At 65.6% G+C, this 20,103-nt stretch overlaps 1 protein-coding gene across 9 annotated transcripts in view; it reads right to left on the bottom strand.

Annotated features, from left to right (window-relative positions):
• The window catches only part of ADGRB1 (adhesion G protein-coupled receptor B1), an 81,052-nt gene that overhangs the window by 41,522 nt on the left and 19,427 nt on the right, over positions 1–20,103 (bottom strand). For 7 of the 9 annotated variants that reach the window (XM_047842756.1, XM_047842757.1, XM_047842762.1 and 4 more), the window contains exons 3-17: positions 15,899–16,060; positions 14,508–14,618; positions 13,901–14,065; positions 13,123–13,287; positions 12,461–12,625; positions 12,017–12,181; positions 11,717–11,818; positions 10,379–10,485; positions 9,973–10,167; positions 9,757–9,825; positions 8,982–9,090; positions 7,621–7,764; positions 7,050–7,125; positions 6,825–6,927; positions 5,985–6,028 (exon numbers count right to left, since the gene is read on the bottom strand). In XM_047842756.1, the coding sequence (XP_047698712.1) occupies positions 5,985–6,028; positions 6,825–6,927; positions 7,050–7,125; positions 7,621–7,764; positions 8,982–9,090; positions 9,757–9,825; positions 9,973–10,167; positions 10,379–10,485; positions 11,717–11,818; positions 12,017–12,181; positions 12,461–12,625; positions 13,123–13,287; positions 13,901–14,065; positions 14,508–14,618; positions 15,899–16,060 (1,882 nt within the window). Of the gene's footprint in view, positions 1–5,984; positions 6,029–6,824; positions 6,928–7,049; positions 7,126–7,620; positions 7,765–8,981; positions 9,091–9,756; positions 9,826–9,972; positions 10,168–10,378; positions 10,486–11,716; positions 11,819–12,016; positions 12,182–12,460; positions 12,626–13,122; positions 13,288–13,900; positions 14,066–14,507; positions 14,619–15,130; positions 15,178–15,898; positions 16,061–20,103 lie in introns of those variants that run through there. The other 2 variants (XM_047842758.1, XM_047842764.1) reach the window with 2 other exon arrangements.

Here is a 20,103-nt window from a genome sequence, read left to right as displayed (position 1 = left end):
AAAGTCGGGGGAGACTCAGAGGAGGGAAGGGCACTGGGGAAGGGGCTGGGCAGAGTCCAGGGCTGTGGAGAGTGGGTGGTTTCGCCATCCCCTCCCATCTACCCCCTGCCTGCCTCCTCTGCTCCCATCAGAAACCAGCCTTCGTGGGAGGAATCCATCTGGGAACCAGCCGCTGACAACGACCCGGGGGCCCTGCCAACTCTCCCTTCCGCTCTCGCCCCCCCCCCCCCCCCCCCCCCCCCCGTGGCCTGCCCCTCACTGCTCTCTCCAAGGAAACCAAGGATAGGGGCAAGGCTCTTAAAGGGACCAGGACACACACACAGGTGCAGGGACCCCAGGGAAGGGGCCGGGCCCCGGGGCCTGAGTATCCCTGTGTGGCAGGGCCGGGGAGGGGCGGGGGCTGGGGGCTGCAGCACAGACCGGCATGGGCCGAGGGGGGGCCCCCGCTTGTCAGACAGCACCCCGGGTCTGCCTCCCCGGCAGACCGAGAGCTTGTGTGCGCAAACGAGGCACATCGGAAGAGCCTGCAGTGGGGTCAGGCTTTAAGACAGGAGCCCCACGGAGCGTGCAGGACGCCGGCCTCTCGGCCAGCCTGTCCCCGTGTCCGCCGTGCCGGCTCAGGTAGCAGAGAGTAAGGTTGCCAAGAGCCACGGCACGAGGGAACCCCCAACCCGGTGGGATTCCCAGAGCCTCCACGGCCGATGTGAGCGTGGGTCCTGGAGGTGGGGACGCGGTGGGGGTGGCACCCGGCCCTTCCCGGGGCCCCTGCGTGGCAGGCCCCCAGCAGACACCCCCAAACGCTGGCGTCGCAGGAGGAGCCCTCTCGGAGAGCCCCTGCCCCCGGCCGGCACGCTGGGCCTCGGCGTACCACAAGCAGGTCAGGGCAAAGCCCACGTTCTCCGAGGATCCCACCAGCTCTGACTCTCCCGCTCTAAGTCAGCGACGGCCGAGGAGGACAGCAGCGGCTGACTCAGGAGCACAGGGCCCAGGTCCCAGGAGGTGCTCCGGGCCTTCGCGAGCCCCCATCACCCCCCGGCCCGCCCATCCCGCGCTCATCAGAGTCCTGAACGGAGCTCTGCGAGAACCCCTCTCTCTCCCTAACACCCCCACTCCGCAGGCCCTCGCTGCTGCCAGGGCCGGGCCGGCGGAGGGCTGCGGGGGACGGCCCCGAGCCACGCTGCCGGCTGAGGCCCCGGAGCGGGCGATCGGGGTCTTCGGCGGGGAGGGCGGGATTCAGCCACATGACTGGGGCTGCTGGGGCAAGGGGGACTCCAGGGGTCGGTCAGGGCCCATGTTTACAGAGACGTCAGGCGTGGGCGTCGAGCCTTCGTGTGGAAGTGTGTGTAGCTGGGGGCGAGGCAGGTGGAGAGTCTGTACTGTGGGTGGAACCCTCTGACTCATTTTTTCTAAGACAAGCGAGTCACATGGTCAACTGTCGCATGTGTCTGGAGGAGGCGGTGGCCCTGCAAGCATATGACACACGTTTCGTTATATGTGCACAGGCATGAGTGATTTCAGATAAGACACAGGGGCAGGGCTCAGAGCGACCAGGGTCAGGGCTCAGCACGCGAGCAGGGGCAGGGCTCAGAGGGTGACCAGAATCAGGGCCTGGAGTGTGACCAGGGATCGGGGCTCGGAGTATGACCAGGGTCAGGGCGCAGAGGGTGACCAGGGGTCAGGGTTCAGAATGACCAGGGTTAGGGCTCAGAGCGACCAGGGTCAGGGCTCAGCACGCGAGCAGGGTCAGGGCTCAGAGTGTGAGCAGGGTCAAGGCTCAGAGTGACCAGGGTCAGGGCTCGGAGTGTGACCAGGGTCAAGGCTCAGTGTTTGATGAAAGTCAGGGCTCAGCAGGTGACCCGTGTTAAGGCTCCATCTGTGATCAGGGCAGGGCTCAGTCTTGGATCGAGAAATCACTCTCTCTCAGCTGTGGCCACTGGCTCCCTCTCCCCCAGGCCCCCACCCACAATCCTGCAGATGCCTGGCACTCTTTCTCATTCCGCCTGCACACGCAGGTCCACGCCAGCACAGACTCAATTCCTGGGCACACGGGTGGAAGCGGACCGGGGCCCCTGCCCCTGGACCCTGTTTCAGGTCACCTAGGAAAACCTGGGCTCTCGTGAGCCCACTCACGTGGTGAGGAGCCGCCCACCCGGCCATGGAAGGAGAGGTGTCTGGGGCAGAGCAGAGGGGGGCCCGGGGGACAGAGCCAGCTCCCTCCAACCCCCACCCCCCCCAGCCTCTGACCCTCCCCCGTGGGCCCCGGCTGCCCAGTCCTAGATCAGACGCCTCAGCTCCCCACCCCGAGCCTTCAGCTGAGTCACAGGCCTCTAGGAGGCTCGGCTTCCTCAGAGGTGACAGGCACCGTCACCCAGGGCTCCCAGGGCCGTGCCCAGGACCAAACAGGGAGCCGTGTGCAAATGCCGTCCATGGGGCCCTGGGCCCCAGGCACAGATGTGATCCCAAGCATCCAGAGGTGACCAGGGATGGGTGGGGCATGTTGGAGCAGTGGGCAGGGCCCCCCCCCCCCCCCCACAGCTGAAGGAGGATGGGCAGGTGGAGTTCACGGCCAGAGGTGAGAAGTGGGGACCTGGCCACAGTGCTCTCCCTGCCCCCACCCAGCTCCTACCCGTGAGCGGGCGGACTCTGGCCACAGGATGGGAAGCCAGGGCTCTGGGAGTGGGGGGTCTACCCCAGGCCGCACAGCCACATGGTCCTCCTTGGCTGCACGAGGGCCCCCGGGACAGTGAACTGGACACACTCTGGGCTGGCCTGACCTCCCACAGCCTGCTGTCCAGGAAGGGCGAAGGGGATGAATCCCACCAGTCTGGAAAGTAATTTACTTCCCAGAGCTTAAAACTGTCTGGGGACTGGACGCCAAGGAAACAATCAGAAATGTGGGTGCCGCTGTCCGAGAGGGTGTCGTGTTTGTCCGGAGAAAGCGGGAGGCCCCTCCAGCGGGTGTCAGTCAGGTGCCCCGGGGGCTGCAGGTGGCCTCTCAACAGCCCCCGGGGAGCAGGATTCTAGCTGTGGGCAGGGGCCAGGCGCCATGGACTTGAAGTCACAGCACAACCCCACCGCCTGCAGACGTAAGGCTCTGGGGGCTGGTGGGGTGGGGGGCGCCGCAGGCCTGTGGGCCCCACCTCAGTCCAGTCAGACACAAGAGGCTGTGCTGCTTGTCAAACCCGGAGAGAAGCAGTGGGACAACGACCAGAGCCAGAGTGCCAACTCGCCAGGGCTGTAGGTGACCCAGCCCCCACTCAGGCCTGTCCCCACGCCCCAGGCCCAGGGCAGGAAAGGCCGGTGACGTCTGCCGAGTGGCCCTGCACGCCCCCAGAGCAGAGACCTTGCGCGGCCTGTCCCTTTTGCAAATGCCTCTCTCCAGACACCCACATGCACATGCTGTGTCAGGCCTCTGCTCAAACATCATCTCCTCAGAGAGGCTTCCCCACCTGCCACCAGATCCATCTGGCTTTGCTCCTTGGCATGTGGCATGACCTGGCATTTTCATAGGAATCTATACATTCCTGCTTTGCTGTCCATCCTCGTTGGAGACAGGACAAGAGGACAAGGCTGAGGATACAGCAGTGTCTTCTCCATGGTCAGTAATCACTGGAGGATGGATGGGTGGATAGGTGGATGGATAGGGATAGACAGATGGGGATAGTTGGATGGATGGATGGGGTGGATGGGTGGATGGGTGGATGGGTGGATGGGTGGATGGATGGGGATAGATGGGTGGGTGGGTGGATGGATAGATAGATGGCAGTGGATGGATGGATGGATGGATGGATGGGTGGACGGATGGATGGGGCTAGCTAGATGGATGGATGGATGAATGAATGGATGGATGGATGGATAGGCGGATGGGTGGATGTGTAGATGGATGGACGGATGGATGGATGGATGGATATATGGATGGATGGATGGATGGATGGATGGATGGGGTGGATGGATCCATGGTGGATGGATAAATGGATGGATGGATGGATGGGGATAGATGGGTGGGTGGGTGGATGGATAGATAGATGGCAGTGGATGGATGGATGGATGGATGGATGGATAGATTGGGATGGATGGATGGTGCATGGATAGATGGATGGATGGATTGATAGTGGTGGATGGATGGATGGGCAGATGGATGGATGGATGGGTGGACAGATGGATGGATGGATGGGGATGGATGGGTGGACGGATGGATGAGGATGGATGGGTGGATGGATGGATAGGTGGATGGGTAGATGTGTGGATGGATGGATGGATGGATGGATGGGTGGATGGATGGATGGGGATAGATGGGTGGATGGATGGATGGATGGATGGATGAATGGATGGATGGATAGGCGGATGGGTGGATGTGTAGATGGATGGACGGATGGACGGATGGATGGATGGATATATGGATGGATGGATGGATGGATGGATGGGGTGGATGGATCCATGGTGGATGGATAAATGGATGGATGGATGGATGGGGATAGATGGGTGGGTGGGTGGATGGATAGATAGATGGCAGTGGATGGATGGATGGATGGATGGATAGATTGGGATGGATGGATGGTGCATGGATAGATGGATGGATGGATTGATAGTGGTGGATGGATGGATGGGCAGATGGATGGATGGATGGGTGGACAGATGGATGGATGGATGGGGATGGATGGGTGGACGGATGGATGAGGATGGATGAGGATGGATGGGTGGATGGATGGATAGGTGGATGGGTAGATGTGTGGATGGATGGATGGATGGATGGATGGGTGGATGGGGATAGATGGGTGGGTGGGTGGGTGGATGGATAGATAGATGGGAGTGGATGGATGGATGGATAGATAGATTGGGATGGGTGGACGGATGGATGGATGGATGGATAGATGGATGGAGCTATCTGGATGGGTGGACGGATGGATGGATGGATGGGTTGGTGGGTGGGTGGATGGATGGATGGATGGTTGGCTGGCTGGATGGGTGGATGGATGGATGGATGGATGGGGATAGATGGGTAGGTGGGTAGATGGATAGATAGATGGGAGTGGATGGATGGATGGATGGATAGATTGGGATGGATGGATGGATGGATGGGGCTAGCTGGATGGGTGGATGGATGGATGGATAGATGGATGGATGGATGGATGGATGGATGGATGGGTGAATGGTGCATGGATAGATGGATGGATGCATTGATAGGGGTGGATGGATGGATGGATGATGATACCATCTCAACAACTTCCATAGTTTCTGACACAACCACTGCCACAAACTGGCACCACCCTGTCTGTTTTCCAGCCACCTGCTCTTCCTGGCCACACCTCACGTGCCACCTGTACCTTCCAAATTCCATGTTTTTGCTCAAGTTATGCTTCTGCATCCCCTCCTCTGCCAGGCAAACCTGTCTTACTTTAGTGTCAGCTCCTCCGGGAGGCTTCCTGACCTCCCAGGACACACATTTATCACCGCACCGCCCAGAGCACAAGGGATCACCGCACATACCCCCAGGCGCAGGGGACCAGGCTGCACACACTCATGCTCCTGGCCGGCCTAGGGCAGGGGTGCAGGGAAGCCTAAGAGAAGGTGGTGCCAGGGCTGAGAGAGGCGGGTGGTGGCGGTGTCATCCAATTTCCTGACCACACCCTCCCCAGCAGGGGAGGCCTAGCTGCCCCCAGGCTCACCTGGCCCACCGGGATCCAGCCACCAAGCTCTCTCCCGCACCATGTGCCCCCAGTTCTGACCCTCCTCTGGAGGCTGCTCCCTCTCTGGGGCCTTTGCACAAACTCTTCCCTGGGAGGGCTGGGAGGCGGGCTGGGGTGGGGGGCTCCAAGCTGCCTCAGAGCCAGACCTGGGCAGTGGGGGATCATTCAAGACAGACGGACGGGAGGACACGGCCTCCAACCTGAAACCGCAGCCCTCCCCTGCGGGTCAGCGCCCCCCCCCCCGCCCCAGTCCACCCTGGAGGCCCCCCCCAGGCCACAACGTCCACGTGAACTTACACATCTGTCTCGTCCCACAGGATACAGGTCTGGTTGGTGGTGCCCTGGGGGAGAGAGAGGAGTCAGGGTCATGTGCCCACCCTCCAGGCCCCACCCAAGGTCACTGCCGGGACCCACCCCCAGGCATGCTAGGCAGGTGCTGGGACTGTGTGATTGCCCCAAGAGGTGGAGTTTGAGGAGGAGGAAACTGAGGCCCAGAGTGGGGAAGGGACTGGCCCAGCCCCCAAGCCCAGCTGCATGGCCTTGAGCAGCTCTTGTCCCCTCTCTGAGCAGCTCCCGGCAGCAATGGCTGCGGCCCGTCTCTGGGTGCCCAGGCGACCAGCCTAGCTTAATACAAATGGTGGAAGAGGGAGACCCCTCCCCAGGGGCCCTGAGGGGTAAGCGAGCAGGAATGAGCAAACGCGCCTGTCCTGCAGGCCTGGCGTGCCAGCACTGGGACCACGGAGGTGAGAGCGGCAGGGTCCGGGGGCCCTCGTGAGGGGTGGTGCGCTCTAAGCACTGGTGGTAATTGCTCAGTTCTCAGCCAAGCCTCTAGCTCACATCTGATAAGGGAGAGAGCCCAGGCACAGAGAGGTTGAGCAACTTGCCCAAGGCCACACAGTGGGAAAGAGCAGGGCTACAGGAGAGGACTGAAATCTGTCTCCCACGTAAGCTCGCTGCGTGAGCCTGGGCAAATCGCTATACGTCTCTGAGCTGCAGTTTCTCCTCCCTCGTTCGGGGATCAAAGCGGCTCTCCTGCGAGGCCGACGTGAGACCCAAGGAGGCCGTGGGATCCCCCTGGGATCAGGTGGGAGGAATCAGGCACGCGTACACAGACGTACACGCGTCAAGGCCACTCACGTTATACACGTGGGCAAACTCGATCTCCAAGGGCGTGAGCAGGGAGCGAGGCGGGGGCTTCACGGTCACTGAGATGACCTTGGAGTTCAGCACAGTCGTGTTCCTGGGGCAGAGCCAGCAGGCCGCGTCAGCGAGCCTTCCCCGAGACCCAGGCCCACCCCGGAACGCCGCCCGCAGGCCCGCACCCCTCGCTCGGCCCCGTCCCTCCCAGGCTGGGCCCCCCACCTCTGCAGGGCCAGGAAGCTGCCCAGGTTTCTGTAGAGCACGGTGCCCACCACGAACACAGATGAGTCGTCAGCCTCTGGAAGAGGGCGCCGCGGTCACCTCTCCCGGCCGCCCCCGCCTGGACCTTGCTCCGGCGAGGGAAGTGTGTGTCCCCAGGCGGAGGCCCGGGCTCCTGGGTCATGTCCACCCCCATCACGCACACAGCGCTGCAGTCGGAGAGCTGGGGTGGCTGCCTAGGTCCCTCTAAGTGACCCCTGAGGGCTGGGTGGGGGGGCGGGCAGGGCAGGCCTCCCGTCCCAGGAGCCAGAGCGGCAGCTGTGCACCTCCAGGCGGACCCCTCCCCTCCCTGAGGTGAAGGTCCCTGGTCCATTCAGCAAAGGTTGTCTGGGAGCCTCCAAATGCAGGAAGGGCAGGGAAGGCTTCCTGGAGGAGGCGGACCTCAGGAACACGGAGAGGAAACGACCGCTGGCCTGGTCCTTGAGGCAGCAGGCCAGACTCCAGAAGGAACCTCCCAGAGGGGGGGGCGGTGAGTCTCCCGTGAGGGCCCCTCCCGCAGCCTGGGGCCCCTCACCTGCCAGCCCTGTGGAGAAGACACTCTTGGACACGGTGACCCTGTCCTCCGGCACCTTGGCCCAGTCGCCCGTGGCCCGCCAGCCCTTCATGGGGAAGCTGATGTCTGTGGCTCCGCTGGCCGGGAGCTTGTGGATGCTGAGGACTGGGCGGAGGGGACGGCCAGAGACACGGGGACGGACGGACAGAGGCGGAGGGCAGTTACACGACAGGTGCCTCGGCCCTGGGGAGCTCCCGGCTCAGAGCGGGCACCAACAGGGGCAGCTTTCCCGCCTCGTCCGAGCCCTCAGACAACCCCCACCCCCCGCCCCAGCGGGAGCCCCCCTGCCACTGTGAGGACCCAGGCTTGGATGCGGCCCCCACGGCCCCGGGAGGGGTCGAAGGCGGCTTCTGCAGTCAGGCCTGCAGCCACGAAGGGGTGCCGGGGGGCCGGGTCCCCTAGGGGCCCCCCCTTCCTCCCTGGGAGGCTGGAGCCCGGGCCCCCTCCCTACGGGCTCTATAGAAGGGGTAGGAAGACACCCCACCTCACAGAGCATCCCTGGGGGCCGCGTGGCACACCCGGGACGGGGGTGGGGGGGGGTCCCGGTGTTTCCAAGTCCCCTTCACCCCGGCCCACCGGTGTCGGGTGGACGCCCGCTCCCCTCACCCCGCACCCCGGGGCCGGGTCGGGGCCCGCGCGGAGCTGTCCTCGGCGGGTGTGGGGTGAAGGGGGAGGGCCTCCGGGGCCAACGGCCTCCACCACGGTGCCCGGACGCCTGGGCCTTCACCCACCACCGGGCCCGTCCCCCGACAGACACCCACCCCCGCGGCCAGTTCACACCTCCGTCCGTGCCTTTGTTCACATGGGGCTCCCTGCCCACACACCTGTGCCCCTCCAGGCCTGGCTACCTGCCTGGGCCCTCCTTCACCTGTGGGGCCAACTCTGGGGACCAGGGCGTCTTCCCTCTATGAGGACGTGGGGACAGATGGGGCCCACTCTCTGAGTGCGCAGTACACGGAGTATGGGGTGTGTAGGTATATGAGGTGCATGGGGGTTGGGGTGCGTAAGGTGTGTGGGCGTGTGGATATGAGGCGCGTGCGTGTGAGGCGCGTGGGGTGTGAGACGCGTGCGTGTGAGGCGCGTACGTGTGAGGCGCGTACGGGTGAGGCGTGTGGGGTGTGAGACGCGTAGGGGTGTGCAGGTGTGAGGTATGCAGGTGTGAGGCGTGAGGGGTGACGACGGGCACGGCTGCGGCTGCGAGCACAGCTCCCGATACCCCTCAGGCGGTCAGGGGCGCGGGGCCGCTTGCATGAGGGCCGCAGGGAGGCCGCCGGGCCCGTCCCCGTAGACGAGGGGACGCAGGCGGGAGGGCCGGGGCTCACCCAGGTTGTCTGTGACCTGGTACGCGTCCCGCAAGTCCTTCATGCGGAAGCCGATGACGTCCACGAAGTCCTCCACCAGCCGGAAGAGCTCCTTGGCGTTGGGGCCCATCTGGGGACCGGGGGGGGGTGGCGGGGGGCCCAGAGCAAAATGAGGGTGTCCCGGAACACCCCGCGCCCGGCCCGGGTCACACCCTCCCGTCCCTCCACTCCCGCATCGGTGGCCCCCTCTCCGGGGTCCCGGTGCTCCTTTCCCGGCACCCCGACGCTCCGGACCCAACTCTGGAAGCAGAGCGGGGCGTCTGAGCACCCAGAACCTCTGAGCACCCAGCACCTCTGAGCACCGGCACCGTTCTGTGGAGCGGAACCTTGAGCCCAGGGGAGGGGGCTGCCGTGCTGGCGGGCAGGGGTCCAGCCCGCGGAGACCGGAGGGGTCCCCGGACACCCACGGCCCCCGCGCTGACTACTGTCCCGGGGTCAGTCCAGGAGGAAGGGAGGCTGACCCTGTCCTGGTGGCCCTGACTCGCGCCACGTGGCCCACACATTTTCCCACGCCCGCCACCGAGCCCACGAGGTGAACTACCGTCCCCTGGCAGATGGGGAGACGGAAGCTGGGCGGGAATCAGATTCCTCAAAGTCACGCCGGTGCAGAGGCCGTGCTGGGATGGGAACCCAGGCCACCACCCTCCGGCCCGCTAGCCCGGGCCCCAGGGAGGGAGGAGACATGCCCGTGCCCACCCTGCTGCCGTGACCGCGGGGCCCAGACTGGCATCCGTACCAGCTGGGCCTCCTCCCACTTGTCCCGGTTCTCCTCTGCCAGCAGGTTGCTGATGATCTGCACAAAGTTCTGGAAAGAAGAGGAAGAAGGGCCAGTGAGCTGAGAAAAAGCGCCAGAATGTGGCTCGGCGCATGAGTGGGGTCGGGGCTCTGCAGGGGGCCAGGTCGGGGCCCACTCCCCCTTCGTCCTCCCCGGGGCTGCCCTCGGGGGCCCCACCTGCGCATCCCCGGGGGTGGGGCTATAGTACGCCCTCCGGAAGATCTCCGTCATGTTCCTCAGGACGTCGATGGTGGAGAGGAGGTCCCCGCTGTAGCTGGTCCCGTCCTGGGAGATCTCCACCAGTGTCTGGATGACCTCGGAGACCCCCTCCCCGGGCAGCCCACGCTGAGCCTTCGCCAGGTGCTCCCGGGTCTGGGGAGATGGAGGGCGGGTGCCACGAGTCTGCAGGATCCGCCCGGGCAGGTACCGAGGACCCCCACGCCCGGGCCCTCTGCAGACCCCAGCCCGTGGCCCCAGCTGACTCGCGTCCGCGGGGCAAGCCACGGGGGCCACGGGGCCACGTCTGGGGTTAAAGGGCAGCGGAGTGCCGGCCAGGGCAGGAGACCCCAGCGGCCACCCTCACCATCATCTGGATGTTCCGGTAGTCGATGGAGACGCAGCGGATGTAGGTGGGGGGCTCCCAGTAGGCGATGCCTTCCTCGTCCAGCTCACAGCGTCGCAGGATGAGGCCTGGAGAGAAGTGGGTCATCTCTGCCTCCAGTGCAGGGGTCCCACCCGTGGCCCCCCGGCACACGCCCCTCCCGCCCCGGAAGCAGGGACTCGCCCACGGCCTTCCACGGAGAGCAGGGCCAGCACGCGGCCCAGCCTCCCTGTTCCTTTCCTTCCACACAGGTAGCAGCGGCTCCTGAAGTCAGGTGCCCGGGACCCCACGTGCACGGGGGCGGAGTGGGGGGGGGCTCTCCTGCAGTCCCCCCAACCCAGAGCCCCCGGAGAGCCAACAGCCTGGGTCCCTGCCCAGCATCACCCACAGAGCACTAGAGGCCTCGGAAGGCCCTGATGGCCCGTCGACACTGAGGGGGCACCCGGCATCAGTTGTAACCCAGAACTTACTCCCAGGAAGTGGCCAGGGACCTGGGCATGGCTGCGTGTCCAACAGTGATGGCCCCAAAGAACTGTCATGACCCTGTCACCTGGCAGGAGCCACTGGGTGGGAAGGGACCCCTGTCCCACAGCATGGTGCGGGATCACGAGTGGGAACAAGGTCATGGGGGCAGGCAAAAGGCCAGAGGTCACACCCCCGGGACCTGTATTTCCTTGCTTCTGTGAATTTGCCATAGGCTACCAGGAACGTGCAAACAAAACAGGAATGGGACCCCACCGTCACCTCCACCGCTGTCCCCACCCCGTGTGTCCCCACCCTCTACCGCTCGCTTATGACAGCCCTGTAGGGAGAGCCCCAAACACCCTCCTTTTGTAGAGAGAAAAGGGAGGCTCAGAGAGGTCATGGCGCTTCCTAAACGGCACACGGCACATAAGGGTGCGCAAAGTGCCGCGTTCCTTCAAACAAGAGGGGAAAGACCGCCAACCCCTCAGGGCGCTAAGCCCCTTCCCCTAGGAGCACACCCCGCTTTTCCACACACCCCCCCAAACCCTCCACAAGAACGCATGGGGGTTAAGGCTGCTGGCTTCCCACGTATTGGCCCAGCAAGCCCAGGGCAAGTGCGGTAACTTCTTTGCGCCTCAGTTTCCCACCCATAACCGGGCACCTTCGAGCTGCACGATGTTCAGTGGGTGCAGGTGCCGTCTCTGGGTGAGCGCTCAGGACACCGCAGCCGGCGGCGTGGCTCCTGGCCGGGCCGTCCTGGCTTTTGTGTGCCAATGGAGCTGCCCTGGGCACGGCCTGCAGGGGCCTCTCAGGGCCTCGCATGTTATCTCTGAGGGTGGGACGGGAGTCCCTCACCTGTGGCATTGCGGGGGCACCGGACCGCGGCCACCTCTCCTGCCGGAGTCTCCTTCCAGATCACGGTGCCGAAGTTGTCCTCGTCACAGATCTCGTGGGGTTCTGCCAGGGGCCGGAGGCAGTGGGTGCGGGAGGGCGCGGGGAGGGGGGCCGTGAGCGGGCAGCAGGCTCGCGGAGGGCAAGACCCCTCCGGAACATCTGCCGTCCGGGGTTGTTCCCGGCAAAGCGAAGCCCCAAGCCCACCCAGTCGCCGGGGTGCCCCTCCCCCAGAGCCCCGCCGCAGGGCAGGAGGACCCTCACCAGGGCACCGCTGGGCACTGCACTGCCGGTACTCATCCTGCGGGCCCTGGCACGCTGCTCCCCCGAAGAACGGACCGGAGCAGAGGCGCTCCCTTCGCTGCGTGCCGCCCCCACACGTCACGCTGCAGCCGCCCCACGATGCCCAGGTCTGCCACTTCCCATCCACTGCGGGGCACGGCCAGGCATGAGGGCACACAGATGGCGACCAGGCGGGGACAGGTCCAGGAGTCACGGGGAACCAGGGGTCCAGCAGCAGGAAGCCATGAGGAGGAAGAGAAATGGAGACCGAGGGAGCGGAACCGGAGCTCAGCTTGGCGCAGAGGAACACAAGCGCCTCCCGTGTACCAGTCCCCACGGCCACCCCCGTGTCCCACGGACCCCCACACCCCCGTGGCTCACGCCCTTCAGGCCCCCCACCCGCAGGCCCCGGGGCGGGACCCTGACCTGGGCACTGCTGCAGGAAGCAGTCTCGAGTCTCCACCCAGTGGCCCTGGCACTCGGCGCCCCCGTAGGAAGGCCCATTGCACTCCCGGGTGCGCTGCTGCCGGCCCTGGGAGCAGCTGGCAGAGCAGGTGCTCCAGCTTGACCACTCGTTCCAGTTTCCGTCCACTGCCCGGCCCGGGGGAGGAAGGGGACAGGAAGACAGCGTGAATGCCCAGGGCCCCCACGTCCAGCCTGGGCCGCGGGTGTGACTCCGGGGGCCCGCCCGCCACCCCACCGCCCAGCCTGGGCCACGGGTAAGAATGCGCCCGTGGTCTCACCCCACACCAAGCCTGGGCACAAGTGTGAACACCCCTAGGGGCCTACCACTCCACCACGCATTCTGGGTCATAGGTGTGAACACCTCTGGGGCCCACCACACCGTCATGAAGCCTGGAGCATGAGCGTGACCACGGGGTGGGGTGGGGGGGGGGACACCATCCCAACGCCTATGACACGTGAGGGAGAAATCCCCTAGGTCTCCAACCTCTAAGCAACCCAGCAAGCTAGCCTTGGTCTCCCGTGACCCGGCCCTGTGACCTGCGCCGGTGGTCCAATGGGCCCTTCCCCACTTCCTTTTCTCCGCTGCCCAGGTCCCCCGCCCAGCTCCCCCTTCTCTCACCTACCAGGACACAGGGCAATGTTGCAGAACTTGGTTTGCTTCTCAGGACCCTCACAGGGGTTGCCTCCAAACTGGGGGGGCCGGCAGGTGCGCGTCCGGTCCCGGAAGCCGCGGCCGCAGGTGCTGGAGCAGAGGCTCCAAGGCGACCACTCATCCCAGGCGCCGTGCACTGCGGAGGGGACCGGAGGGCGTCCGCCGCTGGGCTCAGCAGCCCCGGGGGTGGGGGGGGGGGGGGGGGGGGGGGGACGAGGCTGCCCCGCCGCCCCGCCCCCTCCCAGCTGCTCCTCCCCCCGCCCCGCCTCCTCCCCGCTCCCTCCCAGCTGCTCCTCCCCCTCGCCCCGCCGCCGCCCCGCCCCTCCCAGCTGCTCCTCCCCCCGCCGCCCCGCCGCCCCGCCCCTCCCAGCTGCTCCTCCCCACGCCCCGCCTCCTCCCCGCCCCCTCCCAGCTGCTCCACCTCCCCGCCCCGCCGCCGCCCCGCCCCCTCCCAGCTGCTCCACCTCCCCGCCCCGCCGCCGCCCCGCCCCCTCCCAGCTGCTCCTCCCCCTCGCCCCGCCGCCGCCCCGCCCCCTCCCAGCTGCTCCTCCCCCCCGCCGCCCCGCCCCCTCCCAGCTGCTCCTCCCCTGACCCGCCCCCCTCCCAGCTGCTCCTCCCCCCGCCGCCCCGCCCCCTCCCAGCTGCTCCTCCCCTGACCCGCCCCCTCCCAGCTGCTCCTCCCCCCGCCGCCCCGCCCCCTCCCAGCTGCTCCACCCCCCCCCCACCGCCCCGCCCCCTCCCCGGCCCACCTGGACACACCGCCGAGTTGTTGCACAGCCGCTGCTCGCGGAGAGGCCCGCTGCACTGCGTGCTGTAGGAGGAGGACACGCAGAAGCGCGTGCGGGTCTGCCAGCCCTCGCCGCAGGTGCTGGAGCACACGCTCCACGGGGACCACTCCTCGGCCGCGGGGTCGCCTGCGGGCCCACACCGACATCCTCGCAGGCCTGCGGCTGCCTCTGTGCTGAGGCTGCGCTCAGACCCCCGGGAGCAGGGCCGCCGCGCTGGGCAGCGGGCACCGCAGCCAGGCTCCTAAGGCCCTGGGATTCCAACCCGGGCTGACCTGCGGGACTCGCCGTCTCCCCTACAAGGCTGAAAGCCCCTGGGGGCGGCTCGTGCCCTCTCTGGGTCCGCGGGGTCCAGCCCCAAACAGACCCCTTCGCCTCACACCAATCTCCGAAAGCCGACAAGGGCCTGGCACCCAAGAGGTTGGCCTAATGGTGAGTTGTCAAGCTTATTACTTAGAATTGGCAGCAACTAATAACGAACAGTATCTGCCCAAAGACCCAGTCCCCAAAACCAACTTTCCCCACTTTACGGTGTCTTAGTCCAACTAAAACGGCCCATCCCGCGGCTCACCTGTCTGTGGGGACGGGAACCCGAAGTGCTGCAGCTCATCCCCCAGCTCCTCACGCCGCCGGGCATCCGTGGACCGCAGGGACTGGCTCCGGGAGCTGGTGCCCCCCGCTGCTGCAGGAGCGGCTCGGGTCAGTGTCCAGGCCACAGCCTGCAGCACCGACCCCAGAATGCGAGAGCGGCGCCCTGGGCCCTGTGGCCCTCAGTCCCTGGCCAGGCTTGCCACACCAGGGCTATTTGGCCCCACTGGACAGCTGGGAAAGCTGGAGCCAGGACAACCCCGGCCTGACACCAGCCCCTGTCCGGTCACCATGAGACCCCTTCCTGTGGCTCCCCTCTCCCCCTTCCTGTACCCCTTCCGTCTCTTCCCGCTGGGGTCCACCTGCAGGACTGTTAGTCCCAGCGGCTGCTGCCCTCTCCTGCTCAGCGTTCCTCCAGCGCCCCTGTCTCCCGTGGCCTGGCCTCCCGACACCCCAGAGCCCTCCCCAGGTTCTTGAGATGAGCTCCTCTCTCCAGGAAAGGTTCGTCAGGGAATAAACCACCCGAAAAATGACAGTCTCATTATAACTTGATTTAACGTTATGGAAGCGACTAAAATATGCATAAAGACATTAGAGCCTTATTACAGAAATTCATTCTGGAGTCAGGATCAGGCTGGGGCCAGCAGGTCTGGCCAGGGCTCCTCGGGTGGGGGAGAAAGGGGCAACCCCACAATTAGCCCTCCCGGAACACCCCAAAATTCCCAATCCGCTCAGATCCGAAGAAATCTCCACCCAGTTCCCGCCTAACTCCGGGCGGGGTGGGGCGGGGCAGGTCCCACCCCTCCTCCTGGGCCTTTAACTCCCTGGTCCTGGCCCTGCCTGCTCCGGGCCTCGGCCCCGCCCCTGGCTAGGCTCCACCTTCCTGGCCCCGCCCCTCCTCTTTCAGGCCAAGGCCCCACCCCCATCCGACCTTGCCCTGGGGGTTTCCGCTACCTGGTCCCACCCCGCCTCGGTCTCCACCCTCCCCTCCCTTGGCTCCGCCCCGGACCCCTCCCTCCTCCCCGGGATCCTCCCCAGGCACCCCCCCCACCCCGCGCGTCCGTCCCCTGGCCCCGCCCCGGACCCACTCCCTCCCTACTCCTGGCCCCGCCCCGGGCTCCTCCCTCCTCCACGGGTTTCTCCCCTGGCCACGCCCCGAGTCCCCCCCCTCCCCGCCCCTGGCCCCGCCCCGCCCCCCACCTTCCTCTCTCCTAGCCCCGCCCCCGGCCCCCTCCCTCCCCGGGGCCCGCCCCGGGGCCCTCCCTTCTCTCACCTGGCCCCGCCCCGGTCTCCTCCCTCACCTGCTCCCCCCGCGGGCCCCCTCCCTCCACCCGGCCTACCCAGCCCAACCCGCCCGCGCGTCCGCGCACTCACGGCCGCAGGCCTTGCGGTTGCACAGACGGCCCTCCTCCAGCACCCCCTCGCAGCCACCGCCCTCGGTGCCGGGAGCCGGCAGGCAGGTGCGCGTCCGCGTCTGCAGGCCTCCCCCGCAGTCCCGCGTGCACTCGCCCCAAAGGGACCACAGCTTCCAACCACCTGGGAGGAATCAGAGGGCGGGGGTCAGGGCCAGGGGTGGGGCAAAGGGCTGGGGTGTCTTTCAGGGAGTGACCTCTGGGAGTGTCTGCTGGCGGGAACCTTGGGCACAGGCCACCACCCCCTGCCCTCCCCCAGCACGGAAGACTCGCAGGTATGAAGCCAGCAAGTCCCCGGCTGTGGAGGCAGGGCTAGGAGGCCAGTGCAGGCCTAGACAGGCCATCATGGCCTGTGAAGCAGAGGCAGGCAGGGACAGGGAGGGGCAGAGGTGCTGGGGTAAGGGTCTGCTCTGGGGGGATGGCCTTGGGGGCCTGGCGTCCCTCTGGGGTGCCAGGCCTCTGCTCTCCAGCTCTCTGTGTTCAGATACCTGTGCCAGGGTCTCTACTGGCTTTGAACCCAGGTCCCCAATGTAGGGGCTGGACACAGAGCTGGAGCCCCAGGGGCGTGTGAAGAATGAATGAATGAATGAATGACACCCCTGCCCACCGCAATGGCTGCCTTATAAGCTTCTGGTGATAGGCCCTAGGGCAGCAGGGGCCCTCCTTCCTGGACACACATCTTCAAGCCCTGTTGGATCCCTCCCCATGGTCCTCAGTACAGTGTTCCCTGAGGCCCCCACCCCTGGCCACGACCTGTGTGCTCTTTCCCTCACCCCGCGCAGGGACACCAGAGGAGACCAACGTCCCATAGCTGGTGGCCGCACTGGGGCAAGCCTCCCCCAGACCTGACCTGGCTGGCCTCTGGCTGCTGAGGGACCCTGGGGACAAAGGCCTCCACACCCCTCCAGCTACCCCCTGCTCCGACCCCAGCCGCCCCCTTTCAGCCTCTGTCATGAGCCTCCTTCATCTTCGCCCTGTCCCCCACAAAACCCAGGACCTCATTTCCCTGCGGGGCTGAGCCCCCTGGTGGCCCTAGTGGCTAAGGGCACTGGGCAGGAGAGCCTCCAAGCACTGGGGGCCGCTGAGGGGCGGGCGGAGTGTGGAGGCTGCATTGATGGGCTGAGGAGGGGGCTGCTTCTGTCCAAAGGCCATGCTTAAGGGGCCCAGACGCCCCCACTGCACTGGACTGTGGCCACCGCCATCTCGTTTGTCCTCAGGAACGCCAGGGCCCCCTCACCCTCAGCGAAGCAGGATCAGAGCACGCTCAATAAGGGTAACCAGCTTCCCCAAGCACCTCCTGTGGGCGGGCACCCTGACCTCACACCCACTTACGAAGTGGCCAGGGAGAGGACATTGCCAAAGCCCAGCACTGGAACCCGCACTCGGGCTGGGCCTCTGCCCCACCCCACCCTGCCTGCTTGCCTGAGGCTAGAGCAGGGCAGTCGGGCTGGCCAAGGGCAGGTCACACTTGGCCTGTCAGAAGGGCCCAGGTGCCTTTGGAGTCTGGATTTATCTGTGGCTTGGGGAAGTAGGCCCTGCCACATGGGGAGAGAATGAGGCCTTCAGGAGACCCCAGAGGACGGGCCCCAGGACAGGGGCTCAGGGCGGGGCGGGAGTGGAAAGACCAGGTTTATGCGGCGCCCCGCCCCCCTCCCCCCCCCCCCCCCCCCCCCCGGCTGACCCCAGGATGGTCCGGTCCATCCCACCCTGGCCTCATGCATCTCATCTGAGGACAGTAGGGGGGCTACTTCCCAGAACTGAGTGCGTGAAGATAAATGGCCCACAAGGGCTCGGAGAGGGAGGGAGTGGGCAGTCGCTGGGGTCAGAGTTGACCCGAGAACCCACTTTGATTTGTAGCAAACTTGTCGGGTGCCGATCCGTTCCCTAGACGGCCACTTTTAAGGTGCCGGCCACCTCCTCGTGGTCTGTGTGCCTGGAGTGGGAACCGACCAGCAGGGGGAGCCAGGGGCAAACACATGGGAGGCACAGGCCTGAGGGCACCGCGTCCCCCTGGGCCCAGAGAGGCAGGACACGCCTGCCAAGGGCACACAGCGGTTAAGCCTCTTGTCCTCCAGGGCACGCGGGCATGTCGGTGCTGGATGGAAGGGGAAAGCAGGTCAGCTAATGCATCCAGACCACAGGGACCAAGCCCGAGGGGCTGGCTCAGACCTTAGCCACTGCCCCTCAGCGGGCAGGTGCGGACCTTGCTCGCTGGGGCTTATAACACCGTAACACGGGGCTCCCAGATGTGCTGTGGGGGCCCTAGGAAGGCGCTCTCCAGGGCCACACGGTGGGTGCAGGGCTGTGTTTTTCGTGGTGCCTTGCCCTAGGGGGCAGAGGGGCCTGGTTTGAGCCCCTTCTTGGGGTCTGGGACAGATGCTCTCATTGGTCACTGAATTCCCACAAGGGACACCTCGTGGGTCTCATTGTTCATATGCGAAAACCAAGGCCCAGCAGAAGTGGAGAGGTGCCCGCGTCCCCCAGCGTCCCCCCAGCGAGGAAGAGACAAATGGGAATTGAGCCAGGCTGTTGGACCCTGCAAGAAAGGTTGCTCCTCCCCCAGCTACTGTGGCCAGTTCCCCCCAGGGGACGGACCTCCTGGGCGGGGAACTCTGCCCTTGCCTCTGCCCCTGCCTCTGCCCCTCCCCTGCCCCGTGGGCTCTGTCTATGACAGGTGCCTCAGCACAAGGAGCCTTGAATCCCAGCCCAGCCGGGAAGCAACTTGCAGCCCATTTACGGCGGAGGAAACTGAGGCTCAAAGAGGGACGTCTGGGCTGCCGGGGGGCTAGGGCAAGGCCACTGCCGGAGGGTCTGCCTGGAGGGAGCCTGAGCCTCAGAAGGTGGACGGAGCCAGGGTCTCAAGTGCTGGGTAAGAACCATAAATACGGAGGATAGTACCTCAATGCCACTTCCTCTCAAACTGCAAATCTCCTGCGAGGACTCCAGAGAAGTGGGGCTGGGGGGCCCTGGGAGAGGGGTGGGGAGCCCCCAGCATGGCCTCCGCAGGCACGCTGGTGAGCGGCTCAGGTCGGACGGCGGAGGCTGCCCGGACATCTGGCCCGCACGCGGGGGTCTCGGCAGCCTCACGCCCCTGCCGCTGGGCGGGCCGGACGAGGAGGCCAAGCTACTTACTTCCCTGGACCAGGAGAGGGGCCGGAACTGAGCCCATAATCAGCCTCCAAAAGCCCCCCTGTGCCTCCAGATGAAGGCCGCCTGCCAGGACTGACCACGAGCCCCAACCCAAGGCTCCAGGCCTCAGTGCTGTCACCTGCTGAAGCCATCCCGTCCCGAACCGCGGACCCAAAGGAACAGAGAGCGCTGGAGTTCAGGGAGCCGGGCCTGGTCACAGGGTCAGGGGCGTGTCCTGCCTGTCCCTCCTGGCTGCCCCAGCCCAGCCCCCACAAGGAAGCCTGAGTGACGTGGAAACTGGCAGTGGGTGGGAGAGAGAGGGTGTCCAAGCCAGGCTAATTGGAGGATGCCACTCGGTTCCCATGGCAACTGCTGCAGAGCTCAGTCTTTCAGGATAGACTCAGGTTAGGCCTCAGCTGCCAAAGCACCCACTATTTCAGGGCTGGTTACCTTGGTGACCCAGGTGGTGAGGATGGGGGGAGAGGGGGTGAGGAGGAGGGGGCGCACCGGGAGAGGCTGGGGAGGGGCGGCCACCAGCTCAGAGGACAGACTGGCCCCAGGTCTAGCTCTGATCCTGGTCCCACACTGATTCCTGGCCCTGATCACACACTGAGCCTTGATCCTCATGACAGATTAACTTGTGATCCCGGGCACAGGATCCCTGCTCCCCCATCACGTTTGAGACCTGGTCCCCGTCACACACTGGTCCCCAACCTTGGCCATACCCTCACCGCTAATGAACACTCAGGACATGGAAGCTGCTATTTTTGTTGTCATTTTTATTTTTAACGTGGGTCCCCACACACGGCTGACGATGTTTGTTGAGCGAACACGTTCGTGACAGGAGTCCCCGTGCAAGCACTCCTGGCCCCTCAGCGCTGGGTGGCCACGGCGTTCCTGGGCTGAGTGGGCTTCCAGGGGCAGCGGAGGAGTGGGCAAGGCTGGGGGGGTGGGCTGCCCCTCCAGGCGCGGAAAGAAGCCCCCATTCTTCCCCACTCAATGCCCCTCTGTCTCAAAGCCTCATTTCCATCTCATTAA

This window comes from Prionailurus viverrinus, chromosome F2 (genome assembly GCF_022837055.1).
Source record: "Prionailurus viverrinus isolate Anna chromosome F2, UM_Priviv_1.0, whole genome shotgun sequence".
Lineage (NCBI taxonomy): Eukaryota > Metazoa > Chordata > Mammalia > Carnivora > Felidae > Prionailurus > Prionailurus viverrinus.
Note: the sequence above shows the minus strand (reverse complement) of the source record. Positions and strands in the feature narration are given on the sequence as shown.